The 10,792-nt window shown below is 54.0% G+C and overlaps 2 protein-coding genes across 2 annotated transcripts; both read left to right on the top strand.

Moving 5' to 3' along the window:
- Nucleotides 1-1,787: 1,787 nt before the first annotated feature.
- Nucleotides 1,788-4,315, top strand: LOC100830294. Its single transcript, XM_003563663.3, has 2 exons — nt 1,788-1,944; nt 2,039-4,315. Exon 2 carries the CDS (start codon nt 2,068-2,070, stop codon nt 2,485-2,487), a length of 420 nt encoding a protein of 139 aa, XP_003563711.1. The 5' UTR covers nt 1,788-1,944; nt 2,039-2,067; the 3' UTR covers nt 2,488-4,315.
- Nucleotides 4,316-9,283: 4,968 nt separating this feature from the next.
- LOC112270115 lies at nt 9,284-10,377 on the top strand. The gene is made up of 3 exons (XM_024457824.1): nt 9,284-9,668; nt 9,742-9,857; nt 9,927-10,377. The coding sequence occupies exons 1-3, from the start codon at nt 9,296-9,298 to the stop codon at nt 10,050-10,052; spliced, it is 615 nt and encodes a 204-aa protein (XP_024313592.1). The 5' UTR covers nt 9,284-9,295; the 3' UTR covers nt 10,053-10,377.
- The last annotated feature ends 415 nt before the right edge of the window (nt 10,378-10,792 follow it).

Genomic DNA, 10,792 nt, shown 5'->3' with positions numbered 1-10,792 from the left:
GAGGGGTGACCCCATTTGTCTCGCCCGGGGCGTTTGGCAAGGAGACCCTCTCTCCCCGGCTCTTTTTATTCTTGCGATGGATGCCTTGCATGCTATGCTTCATTGGGCATCTTGCCACAACTTGCTGGCTGATTTGGGCCTCCACCGGGATGTCCCGAGATCTTCCATTTATGCAGATGACGCGGTGCTCTTCTTCCGGCCACTCCCCTCTGACCTGACAGTTATTTTGTCGATCCTTGGTCTGTTTGGTGACTCTTCTGTCCTCAAAATCAACCTCCAGAAGTGTTCCATCTCCTGCATTCGTTGTGACGATGATACCTCAGATCGGGTGGCTGACCATTTTCAGTGCATCCGAAAAGATTTTCCTATCACATATCTGGGCCTCCCGTTGTCTACCGGTCGTCTGCGCAGGGCGGATCCTTGGCCGTTGGTTGATAAGTTCACTTGCAAGCTGAAGGGCCGGAAGCCGAAGCTTCTCTCCACTGGTGGTAGACTCACTCTTGCTCGCTCGGTGCTGATGGCGCTTCCTCTCCACCTGCTCTCGGTCCTCCAACCCCCTAAATGGGCACTGACTATTCTGAATCGCAGATGCCGTGCATTTGTGTGGCGAGGAGAAGAAGAGATTAATGGTGGCCACTGTCTCATTCCGTGGTCCAGAGTTTGCCGCCCCCTGGAGGTTGGTGGTCTTGGTGTCCTCAATTTACAACTCTTTGGCACCGCTCTCTGTTGCAGATGGCCCTGGCTGCGTTGGGCAACCCTGCCGCGCCCATGGTCCCTCACCCAGACCAGGGACGATAGTGACACTGTCTCTATTTGCAATGCTGCCATATATATTCAATTGGGGGACGATAATCGAGCCAGATTCTGGACTGATAATTGGCTTCCAGGTGGACGCACCGTGCGAGATTGGGTTCCGGTACTCTTTTCCTATGTCCGCGACTCTGGCATCTCCGTAGCTACCGCCCTCCACAACAACAGATCGGTTGGCGACATTAGAGGTGGCATCTCAACGCAGGCGCTTGTTGATTATCTCAAGCTTTGGGACATTGCTTCCGCGACATTCCTTTTGGTTGGCCAGCCCGACAAAGCGATCTGGCGATGCTCGCCCAATGGAGATTTCTCGGTCAGCTCGCCTACCGACTCTTTTTTATGGCAAACACTCGCTTCGCCTGCGCCAAGCCCATTTGGAAATCCATGTCTCCTACGACGTGTAAATTCTTCATGTGGCTTGTCGTTCACAAACGCTGCCTTACCTCCGATAATTTAGAACGGCGAGGCTGGCCAAATAACCAGCATTGCACCCTGTGCGCGTCCGAAAATGAAGATTGCTCTCACCTGTTTGTTCATTGCAGCTTCACTCAGCAGCTTTGGGCTCGCCTCAGACTCTGGTCGGGTGCCAACTTCCCCATTCCAGGAAGCCCTTTCTTGTGCACTGAAGACTGGTGGACCTCGGCCAAAAATCAAGCACCCAAGCACCTGCGCAAGGATTTTGACACATTCACGATTCTGGTGCACTGGAGGATTTGGAAAGAACGTAATTCCAGAATTTTTCAGCATGAGGCTAACACACTCAACCACGTTTTTGATCTTATAATTGACGACCTTCAATCTTGGAGAGCAGCTGGTTGTATTGTTGCTTTGTAAGGGGCCGGTTGTTGGTGTTTCTGTCCCTTCTGGCTGGTTGTTTTGTTAACTTGTTAGAGTCCTGTGTTTTCTTCCTCTGTGATGTCGCACTTCCAGTCTGTCTGTAGTCGCTGTTCTCTGAACCTAGTGGGCGGCACCTCGTTGCTCTTACTGTACTCTTTCTTTTCCTCTCTAATAAATTTTTTCGGCCACTGGCCCTTCGCGAAGAAAAAAGGAAGGTGCGTCGCGCAGTATCTCCCCAAAGCGCCATTTGCGCTCTCCAAAACCGCCGTTCACGGTACTCCCAAAAAAATTACAGAGGTATAATTTTGTCCGTCGACCTTTGGCGATTCTGCTGGTGCTCCACCATGGATTCCGTCCCTTGTTCACCATGGTTCTTGTATATGAATCGCAGGTAGTACAGAGACGCCGTCTGCCGCAGCTATGGCCGAGTTCTCGTGGCTCACGGGTCTGGGATTCGCCTTCCTGACCTTCAACTCCGGCATGGCCATCTACCGCTCCAACCGCGACGCGGGCTCCGTCATCTTCGTCGCCGTCTCCTACCTCGACCTCGTCGCCCTCTTCGCCTGCCTGCGCCTCTACGAGCGCCTGGACCGCCACTCCCCTCGCCGGGACACGGTCAAGGCCGCCGTCTGGGCGCTCACGACGCTCCTCACCGTCATGTTCAGCTATAAAGTCGCCGAGCTCATGCCCCTCGCCGTCAAGGTCTTGGTCTGGGCGATGGCCGCCGCCACCACCTGCGGGGGATTCTATGCCTTCTTCATCCACGACGAAAAGCAGTACCAACAGCTGCAGCAGGTCGCGCCGGCTGCGGCCGAGCGCGGGGATGGCTCCAACGAGTAGATCTAGTCGGCTGGGCGCTTGCCGCCGCGAGGTACGTGCTTCAGTGCTAACAGCGGCGGCGCACTTTAGATCTCAGGGCCTAGTACTAGGTCGTTCTTGCATATCTTGGCCGTTTCTCTTCCCTTTTGGCCTTTTCTGCCGTTTTTGCTGTCACATGGTCGCCTTCAGCTTGCCGGCGTGCTAAGATTAGTAGATCTGGAATTTGGCATCGGCAGATCCTCGCTGCTGCTGCCGCGGGCAGAGGACTTCTTTCGAGTTTGCTGTGCTTTTGGTCAAAGCAACGCGGCCGATCCCCGTTGACATGTGAGTTTGGCTTGCTGCAAATTGCTTATTAGACTCTCTGGCCTTCAAGTTGGGCGTGTGCTTCCCCGGGAGGAGGAAGAAACTGCAATCGCTTGAGGTAAGGTGAGCGGATCGTGTTTGCGTACGGGCTTAATTTGCATCAGGAAGAGAGGAGTGGAACGGGGGCTCAGGAGGAGAGAAGAGGAACGGAGGCAGAACCTGTTGGTACAGAGGTGATGTGCAACTGAAGATACTTTGCTTAAAATTTGAGTGTGTGAATGCAGATTGGGAGATCACATCGTACATGGAGGGCATAGATATGAATACCGAGGATGATTATAAGGGCCAAAGAAGATGAAAACGGCAAAGGTTGATGCTGTACCTTGGAAGAACCGGAGGACAACAGTTGATGGAACAGGCAGAGATGCAAGTGAAAATTGCAGATACAATTTAACTTCACCTGCAAAGTAGAAAATTGGAATGCAGTGCACTCGCTGTGTTTGGCGGGCAGGTGGGAAAAAAAAAATCTGATGCAGCCATCAGTTGCTGCAGTATGCCGATGGGAACTCTAGATTGAACATAGATGTCAGCCGTTCAACCATAGATGTCCTCTTCAGCATGCAGTTGCTTGTGAGCTCTCTTAAAAATTTCAGCTGATTTATGTCCCTGATTGCAAAGAGCAGCCTGATTACTCTCTAACTCCATGCAAAAGTATATGCACGGAATCAATTCAGCTCCTGAAGAAAATATTTTCATGAATCATTTAACAAACTTGGCTGTGTGCGGAGATCATTCACAAAGTATTTCCTCTTGTCAAGAAAATATAGCAAACTAGATTGCATGCAGAGTGGAGAGCTAGAAGGACAATGAGAGAAGTTTTCTCCAGTTTGTATGTTTCAGTTCATTTGAATATCGATATAACTATGTCTAGTAGGATCCATGAAATGGTCATTGAATTACATGATCAATAGTAATGGAGGGCACATATGAGGGGATACAAGACAGACAATCGCACAGCAGCGGATATTCGAGGGCCGTCAAATGCTATGACGATGCTGATGCCAATGCCAATTCCTATGCTAATTTTTTGTCACGCTAGGCAAGCTGAGAGCCAGGTGAGAACTTATCTTTTTTTTAAGGAAAGAGAAAAGGCCAAGATATATAAACCTCTAGTTTGCCCAAATCTGAATTGTTGTCGCTGTTGCCTGATGCATGTACTGAGCTGTAGCAAGTTCCCAACCTGCCCTATTACAAGTTTTAATTTAAATAAAATGCACCGTCTATCTACATGCTATGAAGTGTAGAATTTCTGTAAATTGTAATATGTCTATGTATGCTTATATCGTATGTCGGTCAACGCTGCTTCATCGAGCTCCCGCTGGTTCTCAGAGTATGCTTGATGGTCCAGGTTAAGTACATCACTACTGGCACGTACTGTATTATTGTTGTCCCCATCCCCTTCATTGTAACATGGGTTTTATAAGTTCTTGAGCACGTATGTATAATGCAATCTATAGTGCCCTATTAAGAGTTCTGCATTCCGCATTGTTCCGGCTCAGCAATCTAGTTTGTTTCTTCCTGCCCACCTCTTTTTTCACAATCTGTTATACTCAAATACTGGCACGTACTGTAGTAGTTTGTTTCAAAAACTTTTCTCAGCTTAATACAATATGAGGTTCTTAAATAGAAGAACTGTACAGGAGAAATTAAGCCGTTGGAAATTGTGAATAACCATTCTACAAAAGCGTCTGTCAATGTGGACAAGTGCTGGAATTTCCATGACAATTCTGTGATTTTCTGCGACTCAAAATTATTCTTCAGCTTGGCTTAACAACATGGAGCTCCTGTTTGGATGGTCAGTTTATTTTTCGCAGGAAGTGTGAAAAGAAATCCCACATTTCTAAAAGCGAAGAATGTTTTTCTGCGTGCCGCGTGGCCCAAAACTGATAGTCGCAGTCTTCAGTTTTTAAGTTTGTGTAGGATCGGGGAAGCTGCTAACTGCTAAGCAGTACCTTTCCTTTCTTGTAGAGCTACAGGTATAGCAGTGCTAGAATTTTGTATTCGGAGGACCATGATTTCTTGATAGATGGTGGCTCGCTTTGCCCAAACCAACCCAGTAATTTGGTTATGTTACAAGGGACTTGTATTTGTGGTCTTATCTTCCAAGTCGGTCAGCCGTTGTTTATTCCAATCTTGTGCCTTCAAGAAATGTCCGACAATAACTTGACATTCACCGTCACCAGCAAGTGATTGGTTTGGCGTCCACGACTTCTAGTTTGAACAGTACTCCCTCCAACCCATATTGGTCGTCCAAATATTACATATATCTAAATGTTTTTTAAACATAGATACATTTATATTTGGGTAAATTTGAGACAAGTAATATTGTAGTGAATCGATGGTCTGTGATGCGGCTTGATGAACGGCTGGCGAGGGGGCCGATCCTTGCGCTACTTCCGCCCGGCTGACGCCTCGCTTCGCCCTTATATATTCAGAATTACAAAAAAAAATACTTAAGAAATTTGGTGGTTGTTGTTCTCGATAACAATTGGAGTAAGGGGTGCCAAAGCTCAATGGCACAAGTACGAGTATAAAAGTAGGGCGTGTACGTCGGCCTTATAGCGAAAGTTGCCGTACACTTGGACAAATTGACACGTCGATATTTTTTGAATAGGTTCGGTCGACCCTGCGGGTGCGACTTAGTCCTATGTTAGGAGTGGCTACAAGGGGATCGTTAGCCAAAGTGTTTCGGGTCGATCGAGGCTCCCCGAATCACTTAGCGAGAGGTCGAAAGGGGCCGCCTCGTACTTGGGCCGAACGAGGCTTTCCAAGTAACGAGGTTGAGATATCCTTAGGACTCTAACCCGATTCCCTCTCCTTCGGGCTCGGGCCGAACGAGGCTTCCCGAGATCCCGAAACTAGAGCTCCTCTCAAAGAGGCTCTCTGGCCCTCTCCCCTTGAGTTTATTCAAGTGAGAGTGAATGATACATGCCCCCATGAGAGGTATTTATAGCCTAGGGGTCCATGACAAAAGACCATGGCTACCCTTAAGGGAGAGAGAAAAGTGGGGGCAAAATGGTAAAAGTAGCTTCTTTGGTTCATAACTTTTGTGTGCACCATGTGAAAAACTAGGACTTAATTTGACCATTTGACCATGGCAGGAGAGGCTTGACTCATTGACTAGTCTTTTTTTGCCATGTAGAATTGACCGCGCCATGGGGCCGTCTTGACTCGTGCTTGCGAAATGTTGACTTGGTCGTCACCACGTAGGATTTACGCTCCGGGCCATATAAGGGTTTTATTTTACTACAACAGTAGCCCCCTTGAGCTGGAGGCATTGAGAATGCCTTCGGGTCAACCTTCGATGCGAGACTCCTGAGATCTTCCATTTGCGAGAAGCAATGGTACTTTGGTGGCTTTCCTGCAAAAAAGGAGCCTTCGAGTTGTTTCAGGGAAAATTCCATGCCTTCGGTGGTCTTCTTTGGGAAAAATTGGATTTCGGGGGTATTTTAGCAAAAATCAGGACCCTAGGGGCCTTTCCGCGAGAAAACCGTGTCCGGAAGGACCTTTTTGCAAAAATCAGGGACCCTGAGGGTCTCCCCAAAATTTCTGAGGGCTCGGCTGCAATTTTCCCAAAAATTTGGGCTTTCCTGCAAAAAGGGAAAAAACCCGCTGGCCGCGTGGCCTGACTGGGCCGCCGGCGTGCGAGATGGGCTGTTAGCTGGGCCGGCGCCCAGGTTTTTTTTTCGTTATGCCGATTTTTTGGGCCACGGCCCAACAGGGCCCGATACTGGTTCGATTTTGTTATGAGGATCTGACGGCTAGGGACAATCCCCAACCCTAGATCCGATGGCCGGAAGACCTTCTTCCTCCTCGGTACGGGTAGGAGAAAAAGGTGGCCGGCTTGGCTTTCTTTTCCTCCCTTTAGCTGACGCCGGCGTCACTGTGGGTGACGGGGGAGCTCCAGCCCTGGTCGGGACCGCGCGGGCGGGAGGGGGGGGGCTCCCCATCCTCCTTTTCTTCTTTTCGAAAAGGATGGCTTGTCTTCCTTCCATTTTTACTAGGCTTGGATAGTGGGGAGGACGACGATGTGTCGCTGCGGCATTGGCCGGCCCGGACGCCAAGAAGCTCCCTACGGCCTATAAAATGGAGCCAAGAGCTCATGGTGGAGCTTCCACGCCGGTCTTGTTTGGTTTTTCCGGCGCCGAAGCCTCATTCGGCGGCGCCCGAAACTTCTTTGGGACTTGGTGTTCTTATGTGTTTTGTAGGGCATCGGCCACTCCTCGGTCGCGATGGCGGTGGTCTTGGTACCCGGGGAGTCATTGCGGAAGCTTGTCCTTGTTGAGGCGTCGTGGGGACGTGGTGCGCGGGCAAGGCCGCTAGGAGCAAGGTGTAGGTGGTGCCTCCAGGTCTTCCCCGGAGACCTTCGTCGGCTTCGCCGTTCCCCCTGCTAGTGTGAAGGTGAGAGGAGCCCCACCGTGGCGAACTTCCTTCTCCTTGACGCCGGCCGGCTTCTTGGTTATTTCGTCGAACACCCTTGGGGCTTGCCGTCGGCGTCGAGGTTAGGACGCGCGAGGGGCTCGGGCGAGGCTCCGTGCGGCCTGGCGCGGCCTGGGTGCGACCGCGGGCACCTTTTGGTGTCGACGCGGGTGCACGGGGCGAGGCGCGGGCGGCTTGGATGCGCGCGGCGCGGCTAGGCGGCGAGCGCAGGAGGCCGAGCGCGAGCAAGTGTGGCACGGGCACGGGCAATCATTCCGCGGCTCGACGGCGAGCGCGGGCGGCCGGGCGAGAGCAAGTGCGGCGCGGGCACGGGCAGGCACGGTGCGGCTCGGGGGCGAGTGCGGGCACGGTTATGCGCGGCACAGGCGCGGCCAACGCGTCGCGGGCGGGCGTGGCTCGGGCGTGGTGCGGGCGCAAGGACGCGCGCGCGGGCATTTGGCCGAACGGTTGGCGGGCGTGGGGGACAGTTCCCCCACCCTTCCTTCCCTTTTTTTTTGAGCTGCAGACGTGAGCGGGCCGGAGGGCTGGTGGGCCGGAGGCCCATGGAGCTGGGGCTCCCCCTTCTTCCTTTTGTGCACGTGAGGCAGGCCGAGGGCGTTGGCCCGCGGGGCTTGGACCCTGTTCCTGTACATGAGCGGCCCGGGGAGCTTGGCTCCCCCCCCCCATTTTTTGCTTGCTAGTCTCTTTGAGATTTCCCCGTATCTCCAATTAACCGCTGTCGATTCCTTGTTTGCGTAGGTGGGATGGCGGGTCCTGACGTCGATCCTGTGACTGAGAGGGGGCCGTCCAAGGGCTCCGCGGCGGAGCGTGCGGCGAACCGACTGTTGAGGAAGAAGAAGGTCGCCTTTCGTCCGCGTGGGGATCCTCCGGTGGTCCCGATGGCTCCGATGGAGGGCGGTTGGGCTCACGACTACCTTCTCCCGTCTTCGACGAGCCCTGAGGACCTTGTCTAGCTGGAGGAGGCGGGATACTTCCCCAAGGGGGACGGTGTCTTGCGCGATGGGGAGGAGTTCAAGCTCGACCACAAGCGGCGTCCAGGGTGCATCATAGTGTTTTCGGCTTGGTTCCATGCCGGCTTGTGTGTGCCCGTCCACCCCTTCCTGATGGAGTTCTTGGAGACGTACGACATCGAGTTGGCCCAGCTACACCCTTCTGCGATCGTGAAGTTGAACGTGTTTCGCTGGCTGTGCGAGACGGCGCTTCACGAGGAGCCTTTGATGAAGCTGCTGCTGTTCTACTTCACCGTGGAGGTGAGGGAGTCGCTCACTCCTGACGGCTGTACCCTGAGCGCCTTTGGTTCGGTGAACCTGAGGCTTCGCTTCGCCTTTGGAGACGACTTTCTGCTCATGCCGGGGAGGAGCACGACGAAGCTGTTCGGCAAGTGGGAGTCCCAGTGGTTCTCTCTTTGGGCTTCGAAGACGCGTCTTCGACACTCGTATCTTCCTCGACCCTCGGGGGCTGGAGGCCTCAAGGAGGTGCCTCACCCTGGCGAGCTTCGGTCGACCGACCTTTGGAAGGTGACCAAGATCAAGGAGGTGTCCGCCGAGAGGAGCTTTCGTGACCTCATGGAGGAGATGGTGATGGCGGAGCGCTTCATGATGAGTAGTCGTCCGAGGTCCGAGCTTGAGATTCCTCGGGCCTTCCGTCCTCCGCATGCTGTCACCACACGTGAGTGTTGCTTCTTTTTTCCTTTCGGGCCTTGGTTGTTTTTCCCTTGCGGTGGTACTCAACAACTTTGGCTTGTCTTTTTTCAGCGACGTTTTCCGAGGAGGGGGCGGCGCTGTGGGCCGCGCAGCTGATAGGTCCGTATGGTGGGCCGGAGCACCGTGGCTACGAGACCAAGATCAGCGGCGGGGGATGTCACGACATCATCGCGAAGTGCTTCGGGAAGATGGTGCCAATGCGACAGGATCCGAAGTTCGGGCGCCTCGTTCGAGTGGGCGATCGCTACTCCCGCTTGGCGACACCGTCGATGCTGGTGGTAGGGTCCAAGTTGCGGGACACCTGCGGGAAGGTGAAGACGGGGATGGCGGTGCTGGGCCTGGCGGTGCCTGTTGCACCGGTCCCCAAGGTACCTCGTCCGTCGAGCGGATGCAAGAGGAAGGCTCCCCCGACTCCTTCTCCTTCTTACGACTACACCCTAGCGGATTCGGCGGATCCCGTCGTGGGTGAGTCGAGGTCCCCTTTGAGGGTGACCTTGAATCTGCACATGAAGGGGAAGATTGGACTTGAGCACGTGCTTCTTCCTTCGAGCCACGAGGTTAAGGCTTTGACTCGCGAGACAGGGCTTCGGCTGCGGATCGACTCGGTGGTGGAGTTGTCGACCGGTGCCAGCGGTACGGGCGTCCCGGTGTTCTCCATCGGTCGCGAGCATTCTGAGGAGGATGCTCCTATCTCGGGTGAGTGCCTTTCTCTTTGGCGGTGTCGATCTTCCTCGAAGATTCTGACACGATTTCCTTGGTTTGCTTTCAGGTGCGAGGGTCGCGGCTCCCGAGGTTCCCGAGGGCGAGCCCCTGACTCAAGCGAGGGGCGGAGAGCTTCTGACGACCGAGGATGGGGTGAGAGACCCTCTCGTGACACTGGAGCTGGTGACGTCCGTGACATGCCTCCCTCGGTCCTTCGGTTTTCCTTTTGAGCTAACTCCGTCCTCTTTGTAGGTGAGGGGTTTGGTCGAGGCTGTGGGCGCCCTTCCTGCCCTCAAGACTCAGGTGGGGGCGCTTTCTGCTGCTTTGGACGTGGAGATGTCCAAGTCTACCCTTGCCTTGAGCGAGTTGGCTTCGTAGAGGGTGTGGCGTGAGGCCGTGGAGGCCGAGCTTTCCCGCATTTCGGCGAAGCTCGCGGCCTTGGAGACCAGGGCTCGGCTTGCTGAGGAGCTCCAGGAGGACGAGCTTGCGAAGACTCGTCGAGTTGAGGAGGACTTGGTGGTGGCCAACCTTGATAGGGAGCACGCTCGAGCGGAGGCTGCTTCCCTCAAGGTGGAGTTGGCTGCAGCGAGTGACGGCCCGATGCTCGCTTCCCGTGCTCGCCCTCCTTCGGATCGTCGTCCCAAGGTGGTTTCGCTTTTGGTTGCTCAAGCCACCGAGATTCGGGAGACGATGATTTGCTTGAGGAGCGTTTCCCAGCCGGACCTTCCTCCGTGTCGCACGGTGGATGAGGCGAGCAGGGTGCTTACTTCCCAGGTGAAGCTCATTGAGCCTACCGTGAAGAAGTGCCTCCTGAGTACGGGTGCTCGACTTGTTTCGTCAGCGGTTGTGGCAGTCCTGGACGGCGGTGCCGGGATGAGCGGGCTTGAGGGTGAGATGTCTCACGGGGCGAAGAGGTTTCTGGCGGACCAGGGTGCTCCTCTTCGCGCCCGGGCTCGACGCTTCGTGCGTTGCCTTGAGCGCGCTCTTCAGGAGGGTGATGGTAAGGCGTGAGCCTCGTTGCCCTCGGAGGTGGTGATGTACCTTAGCTGCTTACTTATGCGATGTTGCATATCTCCACTTGACTTATGGCCAGCATGTTTTAGGCTTTTAGTCGTAGA

Source organism: Brachypodium distachyon, chromosome 1 (genome assembly GCF_000005505.3).
Source record: "Brachypodium distachyon strain Bd21 chromosome 1, Brachypodium_distachyon_v3.0, whole genome shotgun sequence".
Lineage (NCBI taxonomy): Eukaryota > Viridiplantae > Streptophyta > Magnoliopsida > Poales > Poaceae > Brachypodium > Brachypodium distachyon.
The sequence above is the reverse complement of the archived record's forward strand: the minus strand, read 5'-3'. Positions and strand labels throughout refer to the sequence as shown.